Consider the following 14,909-nt stretch of genomic DNA (forward strand, 5'->3'; position numbering starts at 1 on the left):
AGGACAGGCATAAGAGAAAAGGTGGTGGCGTGGCACTGCTGGTTAAAGAGGAAATTAACATAATAGTGAGAAAGGATATTAGCTCTGACAACGTAAAATCTGTATGGGTAGAGTTGAGAAATACCAAGGGACAAAAAACATTAGTGGGTGTCATATATAGACCCCCAAATTGCACTCGTGAGGTTGGGAATAGCATTAAACAAGAAATTAGAGATGCATGTAATAAGGGAATATCGGTGATCAGGGTGATTTTAATCTTCGTGTAGATTGGGCAAATCAAATTAGCCACAATGCCGTAGAGGAGAAATTCCTGGAGTGCATACGGGATGGCTTTTTTGGCCAATATGTGGAGGAACCAACTAGAGAGCAGGCCATCTTAGACTGGGTACTGTGTCATGAGAAGGGAATCATTGCCAATCTGGCTGTACGAGACCCCTTGGGATGAGCGACCATAACATGATAGAATTTTTAATCAAGATGGAGAGTGAAGTAGTTGATTCGGAGACTAGGGTGCTGAATCTTAATAAAGGGAACTATGAGGATATGAGGCATGAGTTAGCCTTGATACAATGGGGAGAGTTACTTAAAGGGATGACAGTGGATAGACAATGGCAAACATTCAAGGAACGCATGGAGGAACTACAGCAACTGTTCATTCCTGTCTGGCACAAAAGCAAAGGGAGTAAGAGGGCCAATCCATGGCTAACAAAGGAAATTAGAAATAGTACCCGATACAAGGCAGAAGTATACAGATTGGCCAAGAAAAAAAATAGGTCTGAGGATTGGGAGCAGTTTAGAATTCAGCAAAGAAGGACAAAGGGATTGATTAAGAAGAAGAAAGTATAGTACGAAAGGATGCTTGCAGGGAACATAAAAACTGACACTGAGTTTCTACAGATATGTGAAGAGAAAGATATTGGTAAAGAGAAATGTAGGCCACTACAGACAGAAACAGGGGAATGCAAAATAAAGGGCAAAGAAATGGCATACGTTGGTTCTGACATATGAGGTGACAAATCAGATCCCAGAAATGTTGGAGAATGAAAGGTTTAGTGAGAGGGAAGAACTGAGGGAGATCAACATTAGTAGAGAAATGGTGCTGGGAAAACTGATGGGATTGAAGGCGGATAAATCCCCAAGGCCTGAGAATCTGCATCCCAGAGTGCTTAAAGAGGTGGCTCTGGAAATAGTGGATGCATTGGTCGTCATCTTCCGGGATTTTATAGACTCTGGAACTGGCCCTGCAGCTTGGAGCTCTACCTCAAAAAGGGAAGTAGAGAGAAAGCAGAGAATTATAGAGCAGTAAGCCTAACATTGTTAGTGGGGAAAATGCTTAAATCCATTATCAATAACTTTATAGCGGAACATTTAGAAAGCAGTGGCAGGATCAGTCAGAGTCAGCATGGATTTATGAAGGGAAAATCATGCTTAACAAATCTGTTGGAATTCTTTGAAGAGGTAACCAGTACAGTCGACAAGGGGGAGCCAGTCGATGTGGTGTATTTGGACTTTCAGAAGGCGTTTGACAAAGTTCCGCATAAGAGATTAAAATTAAAGCGCCTGGGATTGGGGGAAATGTATTGAGGTGGATAGAAAACTGGTTGGCAGAGAGGAAGCAAAGAGTAGGGATTAATGGGTCCTTTTCAAATTGGCGGGCAGTAACCAGTGGGGTACCACCGGATCGGTGCTGAGACCCCAAGCTATTCACAATATATATTAATGATTTGGATGAGGGAACAACTTGGCTGGTCGATATGCTGCAGTTGGTGGGCAGAGTTTGGTCCCAAAAGAGACAGAGCATTGGTCGCACAGTTCCTCTTACCCCCCAATCTTATGTGCGGTCCCAACGTGGGATCCAATGGATCGATAGGATTTTGATCACCCTAATCGATTCTAGCGGGTACCTTGATAGCTGGGCGGGTCCTGGTTATTGTCCAAGGCACATAGCCCTCCCAAATAAGGTGAATAGGCACCCTCGAGTCCCATTGTCCTGGGGAGATTTCAAAGTGAGCTGGAGAGCCCCTACATACCCCAACTACGGACAATGCCGCCCCCTACAGATATGGGCATTACACCCCCCCCCCAACTCAAGTAACGTCACCATGCTATGGGGTTGCTGAGGCCCCCTCATTTTCAGGGCCCCCAACCTCTTCCTTTCAGGAACCCAAGTACTGCCCAATCGAAGAATCACATCTGCGGTTAATGTTTTATTTTGGTTTTAGTAAACATGGGCTGCTCGAGTACGGTTTGTCCTCAGCCTATTACAACTGATTGTTTGATTTTGTTTTTTTTGTTTGATGCAATGAGCCAGTCATTGGAATACACGGCCGATGTGCCTGGCCTCGCACTGACAATTAACTGTGTGCATGACGTTGTTGAATTATTATGTTGGCAGACCGTCCTTTTGGACTGACTGCAGTGAGTGGTACTTTCCAGTAACAGGTTACTCAATCCACCTTATTAATTTGCGTCCCCAACCCCAATTTATGATGGGATAACAAGTATTCGGGACTGATGGTTCACCAGGGACTGGGGAAACCATACCGCCCAGATTATGATCAAGAGATCATAAATTGGGGTTGGGGACGCAAATTGATAAGGTGGATTGAGTAACCTGTTACTGGAAAGTACATGGAAGTAGTGGAGTGTAGAACTGAGTCTGGTAGAAGTCAGCACGAAGATAGCACCTAATCAGGACTGCATCTAGTATATTTATATCGTTATGTGTTACTAATAAGCAGTTATTGTTCAAACCCATAGAAAACTCTGAACCTTCATGAGACTACATAAAACCTTGCAATACTTAATGCCTTTAATGTCAAATGATTGAAGTTTTATGTTTATTTATGTACATTAATTTTATGTACTTGCATATTATCTTCATGGAGGTAGGAGAAATTAATATCTCGCACAAGAAAGTTCCATAAGGATTCTTGGCATACTTCTATGTGGTACAAGATTCTGAACGCGATTTTTCCACTGCACTTTGCCTGGCTCCCATCGCAGGGGAGTCTCAAATCGGGCTTCGTGCCGGGCAAGAAACCTCGGTGACTCATGGCACCCGGCACGATCTGGATCCCACCCTCACTGAGCATGATCCAGATAATATTTAAATGATCCATTAGGCTCATTTGAGTATGCATGGCCTACTTGAGGCCACATTGTCCCAGAGCCCGGGAGTCACCAGCTGCACCGGCGAAGCCTCACCCATGTGCTGATTAGTGCTGGTCTCCACTTATGGAGATCAGGTGTGCTGGCCACTCTGGAGGTCTCAGAGGCCAACAGAGCCCCTCAGGTGATTGGGGATAGGGCAGGGCAGTACCCTCTCACTTCCCTGTGCACCCAGGTTGGCACTCGCAAGGGTCGGGGCCTGAGGGGGTGCCATGTCAATGAAAGAGAGGGGAGGGGTGTCATTAAGGTGGGGGTGAAGGGAGTTATGAATGCACCTCATGAATGTTGGAGGGGGTGAAGGGGAGGGGGGTTCCTGAAAGGGGGGATTGTGGGGGCCCTGATAATGAGGGGGCCTCAGCGACCCCACAGCATGGTGCCCTCACGGGGGGGGGGGGGGGATGCCCATGTCTGCAGGGGGCAGCATTGTCCGTAGTTGGGGTATGTAGGAGCCCTCAAGCTCACTTTGAGATTTGTTTGGTGAATCGTGCCCTATAATTTCATATTACTTTTGAGTCTCAGTTGAATTTATCTAAGTAACAGAATTTAACAGGAAGATGATAACATGGGTTTATTGGTCGGCTTTTCTTTGTGCATAACTGACTTTCTAGCATTTCAATCTTCCCAAAGTACTATGAGGCTTGAAAGAGAAAGTGATTATTAGTCTCTACTTCGTGCGAACATAAAACATTTATGGCAGAGGCCATTCAGCCTATCGTGTCCATGCCAGTTAAAAATCAGAAATCCAACCTAATCCTACTTTCCAACTCTTGGTCCATAGCCTGTTTGTTATGACTCTTCAGATATATAATCAAACCCCGAGGGCCAGCGTCAGGACCAACAGAGAAGTGTCGGAGTACTTTAGGTTGTACCGAGGGACCAGGCAGGGCTGCCCGCTCTCCCCCGCTGCTGTTTGCGCTGGCCATAGAGCCGCTGGCGATGGCGCTGAGAGCCGCAGAGGGTTGGAAGGGGATGGTGAGGGGCGGGGTTTGAACACAGGGTTTCCCTTTATGCAGACGACCTGCTCCTGTACGTGTCGGACCCAGTGGGCCGGGATGGGAACTATACTGGGAATGCTGAGGGAGGTTCGGCCAGTTCTCAGGATACAAATTAAATACGGTCAAGAGTGAAATGTTTGTGGTCCAGGCAAGGGGCCAGGAGAACAGATTGAGAGGGCTACCGTTTAGGCTGGTTGAGGAAAATTCCGGTATTTGGGAATCCAGGTGGCACGAGACTGGGGCAGGCTGCATAAGTTAAATTTGGCCAGGGTGGTGGAGCAAATGAAGGGAGAGTTTCGGAGATGGGATGCACTGTCGCTGGCAGGGAGGGTGCAGACTGTAAAGATGACAATCTTCCCTCGATTTTTGTTTATTTTTCAGTGCCTCCCGATCTTTATCCCACAGTCCTTCTTCAAAAGAGTTAACGGGCTGATCATGAGCTTTGTCTGGGCGGGAAAGTCTCCGCGGGTAAAGAAGGCGATGTTGGAGAGGAACCGCAGCGAGGGAGGGCTGGCTTTGCCGAGTCTGGTCAATTATTACTGGGCGGCCAACATCGCTATGATAAGGAAGTGGATGGGTGGGTACGGGGTCTATTTGGGAGCGGGTGGAGGCGGCTTCGTGCAGGGGCTCCAGTTTGGAAGCCCTGGTCACGGCTCCTCTACCGCTGCCGCCGGCCAAGTACACCACCAGCCCGGTAGTGGTGGCGGCCCTGCGGATATGGGGCCAGTGGAGGAGGCATGTGGGGGAGATGGGGGCGTCTGTCTGGGCGCCAATCTGCGACAACCATCGGTTTGCCCCCGGCAGTATGGATGGGGGGTTCCGAGTATGGCGGCGAGCAGGGGCGGGAAGGGTGGGTGATATGTTCCTGGAAGGGAGCTTCGCGAGTTTGAGGAGCTTGGAGGAGAAATTTGGGGTGGTAAGGGGAAATGATTTTAGATACCTACAGTTGCGGGACTTTGTTCGTAGACAGGTCCCATCTTTCCCGCGCCTCCCGCCAATGGGGATCCTAGACAGAATAGTCTCTGGGAGGGATGAAGGGGAGGGTAGAGTCTCAGGTATTTATAAGGTGCTCATGAGGGAGGAAGGGTCCCAGACAGAGGAACTGAAACTTAAATGGGAGGAGGAGCTAGGCGGGGAAATGGAGGATGGGCTGTGGGCAGAGGCCCTGAGTAGGGTAAACTCGACCGCGACATGTTGCTAGGCTCGGGCTGATCCAATTTAAGGTCGTTCACCCGGCCCATATGACGGTGGCTCGGATGAGCAATTTTTCGGGATAGAGGACAAATGCGCTAGGTGCGCGGGAGGACCAGCGAACCATGTTCACATGTTTTGGGCATGCCCTGATCTGAGGGGGTACTGGGAGGGATTTGCGGGGGTCATGTCCCAGGTGCTAAAAACAATGGTGGTGATGAGCCCGGGTGGCAATTTTTGGGGTTTTCGGAAGACCCCGGGCGTCCAGGGGGAGAAAGAGGCCGTGTGCTGGCCTTTGCTTCCCTGATAGCCCGGCGACTAAGTATTATTGGCGTGGAGGGACTCAAAGCCCCCGAAGACGGAGTGGTGGCTTGCGGACATGTCGAGTTTCCTGGGGATGGAAAAAATCAAGTTCGCCGTCAGGGGTTCTGTGCAGGGGGTTTCGCCCGGAGGTGGCAGCCATTTATTGACTTCGTTGCGTAGAGTGAGCGTCAGCAGGGGTGGGGGGGGGGGGGGGGGGGGGGGGGGTTAGAGTAGAGTAGGAGGGAAAATAATGGCGGGTAGTACCGGTGGAGGGGAGCGGGCTTGTGCAATATGTTACGGTGGAAGTATTGAAAGTCCGTGGATGTTTGCACTTTTTTTGCCTTTTTTGCTTCCTTTCTGATGATGTCTGTAAACTGTTTATAAAGCCAAAAACTACCTCAATAAAATTGTTTGTTAAAAAAAAAGATATATAATCAAAGCATCTTCAAAATATTATGAGGTTTTCTGCTTCTACCACCCTTTCAGACACTGAATTCCAGACCCCCTAACATCCTCGTTTGAATCATAGAATCATAGAATTTACAGTGCAGAAGGAGGCCATTCGGCCATATCGCCGGCTCTTGGAAAGAGCAGCCTACCCAAGCCCACACCTCCACCCCATCCCCATAGCCCAGTCCACCCCACCCAATACTAAGGGCAATTTTGGACACTAAGGGCAATTTAGCATGACCAAATCCACCTGACCTACACATCTTTGGACTGTGGGAAGAAACCGGAGCACCCGGAGGAAACCCACGCACGCACGGGAGAACGTGTAGACCTCCGCACAGACAGTGACCCAAGCCGGGAATCGACCTTGGAGGTGTGAAGCAATTCCTCTGTGAAATAAATTCTCCTCAACTCCCCTCTAATTGTTCAGCCAATTTTCAGGCAAACTGAACCTGAACCTGTTTAAAAGATGTAAAAGGACACCAATTAATCCGAGCTGACAGTAGCAGTTGATAATCTGATGATGTGGTACCGGCAAGCTGAAGAAGAAAGATCCAGGTACAAAAGCTGAGAATAAGTTGCTGCAGTTGATTCTGTCTCTTGAAGATAACATTGATAGGTCTACCACATCACGACCGAGTGGAGCAGAATCTACAGACATGGGCCATTTTTAAAAATATATATTTTTATTAGTATTTCCCAGGTTTTACAGAGTAACAACTCAAGTGTATCTGGTACTTACGAACAGGTTTGTGTTTTATTTACAACGGTTTTTACATGAGCCCCCTGTCTCCCCCCCTTTCCCTCGTTGGTAGTTTAGGTTCTCCCCTTTGTGGTTGCTATCTGCCCTGGGCGCCACGTATTGTGCTCCGCTTCTTCCTGCTGGGGCTTTTAGTTTTTATTTTGGAAGTGGCCTGCATGGTTCTTCCCTTTGTCCCCGTTGTTGTGTTCTGTGATCCCACTGTTGTAAGGATGTACACAGAACATCTAGTTGTTGAACTAGAAAGATGATTTATTAGTAAACACTTAGAAAGATAACTAACAGCTTGCTATACAGACAAAGTTACTGAATTATTTCCCGTGAATTCTCCTGGAGCTACTGTAGAGCGACTATCCTGTTGTACGTCTTACTGCACAGGTGTCCCAAGTCACATGATGGATGTCTGACGACACCTGCTGGCAGGCGGTTGTACCGGCAGCTATGTGCACTGATATATAACTATATATATTATGTGTACATAATAATAATAACCTTTTATTGTTACAAGTATGAAGTTACTGTGAAAAAGCCCCCAGTCGCCACATTCCAGCCCCTGTTCGGGTAAGCTGGTATAGGAATTGAACCCGCGCTGCTGGCCTTGTTCTGCATCACAAACCAGCTGTCTAGCCCACTGAGCTAAATCATCCCTACGTGCCTATCACACACGTGCTTCGTTTTGTACTTCCCTTGGGTTCCCATCCCCATTTCTGCCCCTATCTCTTCTGTGTGCCTTCCCTTGATTTCCTCCCTTTCTTTCACCCCCTCCTCCCTTCTCTTCCTATTCAGTGTTACCCTCGAACAGGTTTTGAAACAGGCTGGTGAATGGCCCCCATGCATTATGGAAACCCTCGGATGGTGTACTTGATCTTCTCCCAGGTGGAAAAATTCTGCCAGATCTGCCAGCCAGTCTGCGGTTGTGGGTGGTGCTGCTGATCGCCAGCCAAGCAGAATTCTCCGGCGTGCGATTAAGAAAACAAAAGCTTGGGCGTCAGCCCTCTTCCCCTTATGTAACTCAGGCTGGCCCGATACTCCAAAGACTGCCACTCTCAGGCATGGCCCCATCCTCACCCCCACAACCTTGGACATTGCCTCAAAGAAGGCTGACCAGAACCCGACAAGTCTGGGGCAGGTCCAGAACATGTGGGCGTGGATTGCTGGGCCTCCCTGGCACCATTCACATTTGTCTTCCACTCCAAGGAGAACCTACTCATTTGGGTTCTGGTTAGGTGAGCTCTGTGCACCACTTTAAACTGCATGAGGCTTAGCCTAGCGGAGGAGGAGATGGAGTTGGCCCTACTCAGTGCTTCGCTCCAGAGTCCCCAGCCCGCTTCAGTCCTTACATCGTCCTCCCATTTCTGCCCGGCTTCTTCTTCCAAGGTAGTCTTTGCCCTGTCCAGGAACGGTTGGCTCCATTTTTTAAAGGTGGCATCAAGCATGGCAGGCGGGAATTTGTGGTTACCTGCAGATGGGGGCCATGGAGGGGCATCTTGGTTAGACCGAAATGCTGCCTCATTTGGTTCTACATCTTCAATGTGGCTACCACCACGAGGGGGGAGGGAGGGGGGGGGACCTCAGCACTAGTTCATTTTGATCATCTGCACTCTTGCCACCAGGGAAAGCGTGAGTGCACCCATCTCTATAGGTCGTTTCTTTACTTCCTTCCGCTAGACTGGTCAGATTCCACTTGTGGATCTGTGTCCAGTCATGGACTACCTGATCCCCAGGTAGCGGAATTTATTTTGGGCCAGTTTGAATGGTAGTCCCTCCAGCTCTGTCCCTCTCCCGTTCACGTCACTGGGAATGCCTCGCTGTTGCCCAGGTTGGGTTGTAGCCCGAGAAGACTACGAACTCTCAGAAGTTGCATGATTGTTTTCAGACCGTTCTGTGGGTCCAAGCCTTAGACAAGCAGGTCATCTGCATAGAGCGACACTCTGTGCTCTCTTCCCCCTCTTCGGATACACTTCCAGGTTTTCGCATCTCGCAGAGCGATCGCAGTGGTTCGATTGCCAGGACGAACAAGAGCGGGGAGAGTGGGCATCCACTCCAAACCAGGGGCTGGTTTAGCTCACAAGGCTAAATCGCTGGCTTATAAAGCAGACCAAGCAGGCCAGCAGCACGGTTTCGATTCCCGTACCAGCCTCCCCGGACAGGCGCCGGAATGTGGCGACTAGGGGCTTTTCACAGTAACTTCATTGAAGCCTACTCGTGACAATAAGCGATTTTCATTTCATTCATTTTCATTTTAATTTCATTTCATTTCATTTTCATCCTGCCTTGTGCCTTTGTGCAGCTGGAGGTATTCAGAGCTGGTGGTATTGGTTCGAGACCGCTCGCCTTGGGGTGTTTGTACAACAGTTTCATCACCCACGAGGTGAATCCTGTCATCAGCCCAAACCGCAACAGTACCTCGATGAGGCACCTCCATTCGACTTCTGTCAAAGGCCTTTTATGCACCTCTGGTATTCTCCTCCCTGGAAGGGGTCAATATTACATTCAGCAGTCGTTCATGTTTGCAGTTAGCTGCCAACCCTTGACAAAGCCCGTCTGGTCCTCTGCAACCACCTCCGGTACGCAGTTCTTCAGTCTCTTGGCCAGGACTTTAGCGGGTTTTCTTCGCTTCTACACTTAGTAGCGAAATGGGTCTATATCATCTTTGTTCCGTCGGGTCCTTAGCTTTTTTGGGAATCAGCGATATCGGGGGCCTGTGTTAGCGTCGGAGGCAGGGTGCTCCACGCTAGAGAGTTTGCGAACATGTCCCGTAAGTGTGGGGCCAGGGCTGGTACGAATCTCTTATAGAAGTCCTCCGGGACCCCGCCATTTCCCAGTGCCTTCCCCGCCCTGCATGGAGCTGATACTCTCCACGATCTCTCCCAGTCCTATTGGTGCTTCCAGCACCCCCCGCCTATTGTCTCCATGACTGGCATGTCTAGTCCATCGGGGAACCGTTCATCTCCGCATCCCCGTCAGTCGAAGATCTCAATGCTTGTTTGACTTCTTTTTGCTCGATTACCAGTCTGCCTCTGCTATCCTTCACCTGCTCTATCTCTCTCGCGTGGCTGCCTGCTTCTCAGCTGGTGGCAAGCCTTTCCCCATGTTTGTAGAAGGTCCCCGTGTCATGCAGAGTTGGTGCACTGCTTTCCTGTGGACAGCAGGTTAAGGTCCATCTGAGCTTTTCCCTTCTGTCAGAAGCTTTACGGTCGGGACGTCAGAGTATTTTCTGTCGGCCTCCAGAATGGAGTCGATCAGCTGTTGCCTGGCCACCCTCTCTTCCCTATCTCTTCATGCCTTGTAGACGATAATCTCTCCCCTAATTGCTGCCTTTAGTGTCTCCCAGAACATGGAAGGTGAGACTTCTCCGTTCCGGTTATTGTAACATACTCGCCTATGGCTTGTGATATTTTTGGCAGAAGCTTTATTGATCAGCAGGTCTGTGTCCAACCTCCATTGGGGCACTGGCCACGGCCCATCTCCAACCTGACACCCACGTAATGTGGAGCATGGTCAGAGATAACTATCGCGGAATATTCCGCTCTTACTATTCCTGGAAGCACCGCTTTCCCCCACTGCAAAGAAGTCTATCCTCGAGTATGCTTTGTGGACCAACCAAAAAGAACGAGAATTCCTTCCCACCGGGTGTAGGAACTGCCACGGGTCTACCACCCCCATCTGCTCCATGAAAGATTCCAGTTCCCTAGCCATGCACGTCCTTTAACACCCGATCTGGGGTTCGATCAGTCCGTCAGTGGGCCCTGTACACAGTTGAAGTCGCCCCCACCCCCCATGATCAGTCGGTGCGTCTCAATTTCAGGGATTTCCGCCCTGGTCTTTTTATGAAGCCTGTGTCCTCCCAGTTGGGTGCGTATACATCTACCAGGACTACCGGTACCCCTGTCTAGGACACCGCTGACCATGACGTACCGTCCCCCTTGGTCCGTAACCGGCCTTGACGCAGTGAACCTCGTCCACTGACGAATCAGTACGGCTACTCCCCTAGCCCTCATCCCGTAGCATGAATGGTCAGAGCGCACGCAGGGGAGTGTCCCCAGGAGGTTACCTATCCGACCCAGGGCAGCAGGTTTAAAGTAGGCTGTCAGCGGCATGCGCAGGCCGCATGGTTGCCTTGCCGGCTGCAGTAGTGGTGTTGCGTACCCGTCCACCCCGACCCCACAGCCCACCTCCTGGCCACCCCCCCGGCCCTGACAGAAGCCCCCTGACCAGCGGCACAGCTGCCGGCAAAGTATGGCGATGCTGGACACTGTCCATACGCCCTCTCTCTCTCACAGCAGCCACCACACCAGGCACAAAATGTGATTAGAGTATGCGCGGCTTGCATCGCATTGACGTCTTTTTCGAGGTAACGGAGCATCGCAATTCGGCGTCAAACTGGCAACTGCCGGCAATTTTTGCGTCGGGAGCTATTCTCCGCGTGATCACGCGCCCCAATTTCGTTGTTGGCTAACGGAGAATCCCGCCCAAAGTATTTGTTTTTAAAGTATTTTTATTAAGGCTTTCCAGAATTTTTCATAATCAAACAGTAGTAACAATAATAACAAAACAAACTAGAGTGAACATTAACATAGTGTAAAAAGAGAATATACAATAACAATTAAATAGACATTACCCCACGCGACCCAGTCTTCCCACACCATCCCAATGAAGCACTCGCCCCTCCCCCCGGATTGTTGCTGCTGCTGCTGACATTTTAGTTTTCCCCGAGAAAGTCGACGAACAGCTGGCACCTCCGAGAGAAGCCTAGTGTAGACCTCTTACGGCAAACTTTATTTTCTCGAGGCTGAGCCATCTCATTAACCCAAGTCTCTACACTCGGGGGCTTCGATTTTCTCCACATTAATAAAATCCGTCTCCAGGCTAGTTAGGGAGACAAAGGCCAAGACGTCGGCCTCTTTCGCCCCTTGAACTCCCGGGTCTTCTGACACTCCAAAGATTGCTATCTCTGACTCGGCACCATCCGTGTATTAAGCACCTTGAACATTGCCCTCAGCGAACCCTTGCCAGAACTCTCTAAGCTCCGGACATGCCCAAAACATGTGGACATGGTTTGCAGGGCTGCCCTTGCGCCTCACACAACTGTCTTCTACCCCAAGAAACTTGCTCATTCTCGCTGCCGTCATGTGTGCCCGGTGAACCACCTTAAATTGAATTAGACTGAGCCTGGCACATAATGAGGAGGAATTAACCCTGCCCAGGACCTCTGCCCACAGACCCACTTCCACTCCTCACCTATCTATCCCCCTCCCACTTGCCCTTCAGCTCCTCCACCCGGGTTTCCTCCGCCTCCTGTAGTTCCTGGTAGATATCCGACACTCTCCCCTCCCTCACCAAGGTGCTGGAGACCACCCTGGCCTGTATCCTCAGTGGTGGCAGCGTCGGAATGGCCACTACCTGTTTTTTCAGGAAGGCTTGTACTTGCAGATATTTAAAGGCGTTTCCTGGCCGCAGATTAAATTTGTCCTCTAGCCCCTTCAAACTGGAAAAGTTTCCGTCTATGAACAGATCTCCCATCTTTCTGATGCCTGCCCTCTGCCAGCTCTGGAACCCCATCCATCCTACCTGGGACAAATCTGTGGTTGTTGCATATCGGGGTCCAGACCGACGCTCCCTCTACCTTCGTGTACCTCCTCCACTGTCCCTCAGATCCGCAATGTCGCCACCACGGCACCGAACTTGTGGAGTAACGGGTCGGCGAGAACGGCAAAGGAGCCGTTATCAAAGCTCCCAGACCTTTGCATGGCGCAGCGCCAACAGCAATCTCCTTACTTGCAGGTCTTATTCGCCCACACAAAGCCCGTAATGATCCTACTCACCGCTTAAAAAAGGCCTTAGGGATGAAGATGGGGAGGCACTGAAGAACAAACAAAAATCGGGTGAAGACAGTCATTTTCCACGGTCTGCACCCTCCCTGCCAGTGACAGTGGGAGCATGTCCCATGTTTTAAAGTCCCCTTCCATTTGCTCCACCAACCGGGTCAGGTTAAGCTATGCAGGGCATCCCGTTTCCTGGCCACCTGTATACCAATGGTAACAAAAACTTTTCTCTACTATCCTGAGTGCAGCTCTTTCAGTCTCTCCTCCTGCCCCTTGGCCTGGATCACAAACTACTCGCTCTTTCCCATGTTCAGTTTATACCCTGAAAAACTACCAAAATCCCTCAGGATCCGCAGAACCTCCCCCATCCCCTCCACAGGGTCCGAAATGTACAGGAGCAAGTCATCCGCATATAGCGAAACCCGATGTTCCAACCCCCCCCCCCCCCCCCCCCCCCCCCCCCCCCCGAACCCAGTCCCCCGCCAGTTCCTCGAGTCTCTCAGCGCCAATAGGGCTAGTGTTCTATAGCTAGGGCAAATAGTAACTGGGAGCGGGTACACCCTGCCTCGTTACCCGTTGAAGCTCGAAGTACCCCGACCTCAGCCGTTTATACATACACTTGCTACAGGCGTCTGTACAGCAATTTCACCCAGCCAATAAAGCCCTCACCAAACCCGAACCTCCCCTCTGAGGGCATCATAATAATATTCAAAAGTCTCCGTACATCAGCCGAAAGTTATTTTTAAAGAATCATGCATAGAACCATACACATGTCTTACCCCTACACATGTTGCCAATTTTGGTCTCTAATCAATCTTTAATCTACCCTTAGTATTTATAACAAGCATCTTCAGGTTTTCCATGATTTACTTGCCAATTTTTTTTTTCTTTTCTCCCTCTTTGTTTCCTGCTTCATTTTAAAAATTTCTCCCCTGCACTTTCTATAGTACTGCAGATTTTCTGCGATATTGACTCTTGGTACCTGATGTCAGCTTCCTTTTGTTTGCCTTATCCTAATCTGTATCGTCCCACCATCAATGCCCTGGAGATCATCATTCACCAGAAATTTAACTGAACCAGCCGGATGAATAACTGACTACACAAACATGTCAGAGACTGGGATTCTGCAGCAAGTAACTCGGCTGACTCCCAAAGTCTGTCTATCTTGATGAAATACACTCTACTTGCCTGGAGAATGCAGCTCCAACAACACTCAAGAAGCTTGACCAAAACAGCCTGTTTGATTGGCACCAGCTTAAACATTCTCTCCCTCCAACACCACTGCAACATGGCAGCTGTATGTACCAACTACAAAATGCACTGTCGCAACCAATGCTCCTGCTATCGTACCTTTCAAATTCATACTACACCCGGAGAATAAATGTCAGCAGGCACATAGGAACTTTATGACCCATGAACAAATGGGGAAAAAAATAGCTCTTTGACATCTTGGAGGTTCTAAACTTGGGAGTCCCACCACTGTTTCCTATAGCTTTTGTTTGTGGTGTGCAGCCAGCTTGTTGCACTGCAATATCCTTTTAAGATTATTGCACGGCCGCACGTGCAGACATTTTAAAGGGAATGTTGCTTGTGCCTATTGTTCCCTGAGCAGCACATTCTCGATTTCTGTATGGTTGCACACCCACGTAGTTTCGAGGGAACATTGAATTTTACCATTCTTCTTTGTCAGAACAAGTTTTTAATAAACCTTTTATTCTATTTCCAGCCCATGCCACCCGTTCCGATATTTTCAGACATTGACAAATATTTAAGTTTCATGTTAGAAAACCAAGTATATTTGATATAAGTTAAGTGTTTTGATACAGCTAAAGAACTTATTTGAACCTTGGTGTAGAAATACAAATTGAAACCATGAATGATAATTTTTCCTTGCTGTATTAACTTAAAGTGATAAACTGAATGAACTACGACGACAGAAGGAGAAACTTGAAGAGAAGATTATGGATCAGTATAAATTCTACGAACCTTCACCCCCTCGAAGGTATGAACAAAATGTATTTGAAGGAAGTGAAATCCTCGACTGTAGAAATGTGTCGTTGCAATTAATTCACATTTGATTAATGCACGTTTTAACCATGCACTCAAAATTATCAAATTGCACTTTGTATATTTATGTTTTGATCATTGCTCTTCTAATCAGGACTATACTTTAGTTAGAATATATTAGAAAAACACAAGTTACTATGTGATGAG

General features: G+C 49.0%; 1 protein-coding gene across 29 annotated transcripts in view; it reads left to right on the forward strand.

Moving 5' to 3' along the window:
- Nucleotides 1-14,909, forward strand: part of LOC119972565 (girdin-like) — a 649,171-nt gene that overhangs the window by 559,409 nt on the left and 74,853 nt on the right. For all 29 annotated transcript variants that reach the window (XM_038809673.1, XM_038809681.1, XM_038809689.1 and 26 more), the window contains exon 24: nt 14,605-14,697. In XM_038809673.1, coding sequence (XP_038665601.1) covers nt 14,605-14,697 — 93 coding nt within the window. The remainder of the gene's footprint in view (nt 1-14,604; nt 14,698-14,909) is intronic.

Source organism: Scyliorhinus canicula, chromosome 1, assembly GCF_902713615.1.
Source record: "Scyliorhinus canicula chromosome 1, sScyCan1.1, whole genome shotgun sequence".
Lineage (NCBI taxonomy): Eukaryota > Metazoa > Chordata > Chondrichthyes > Carcharhiniformes > Scyliorhinidae > Scyliorhinus > Scyliorhinus canicula.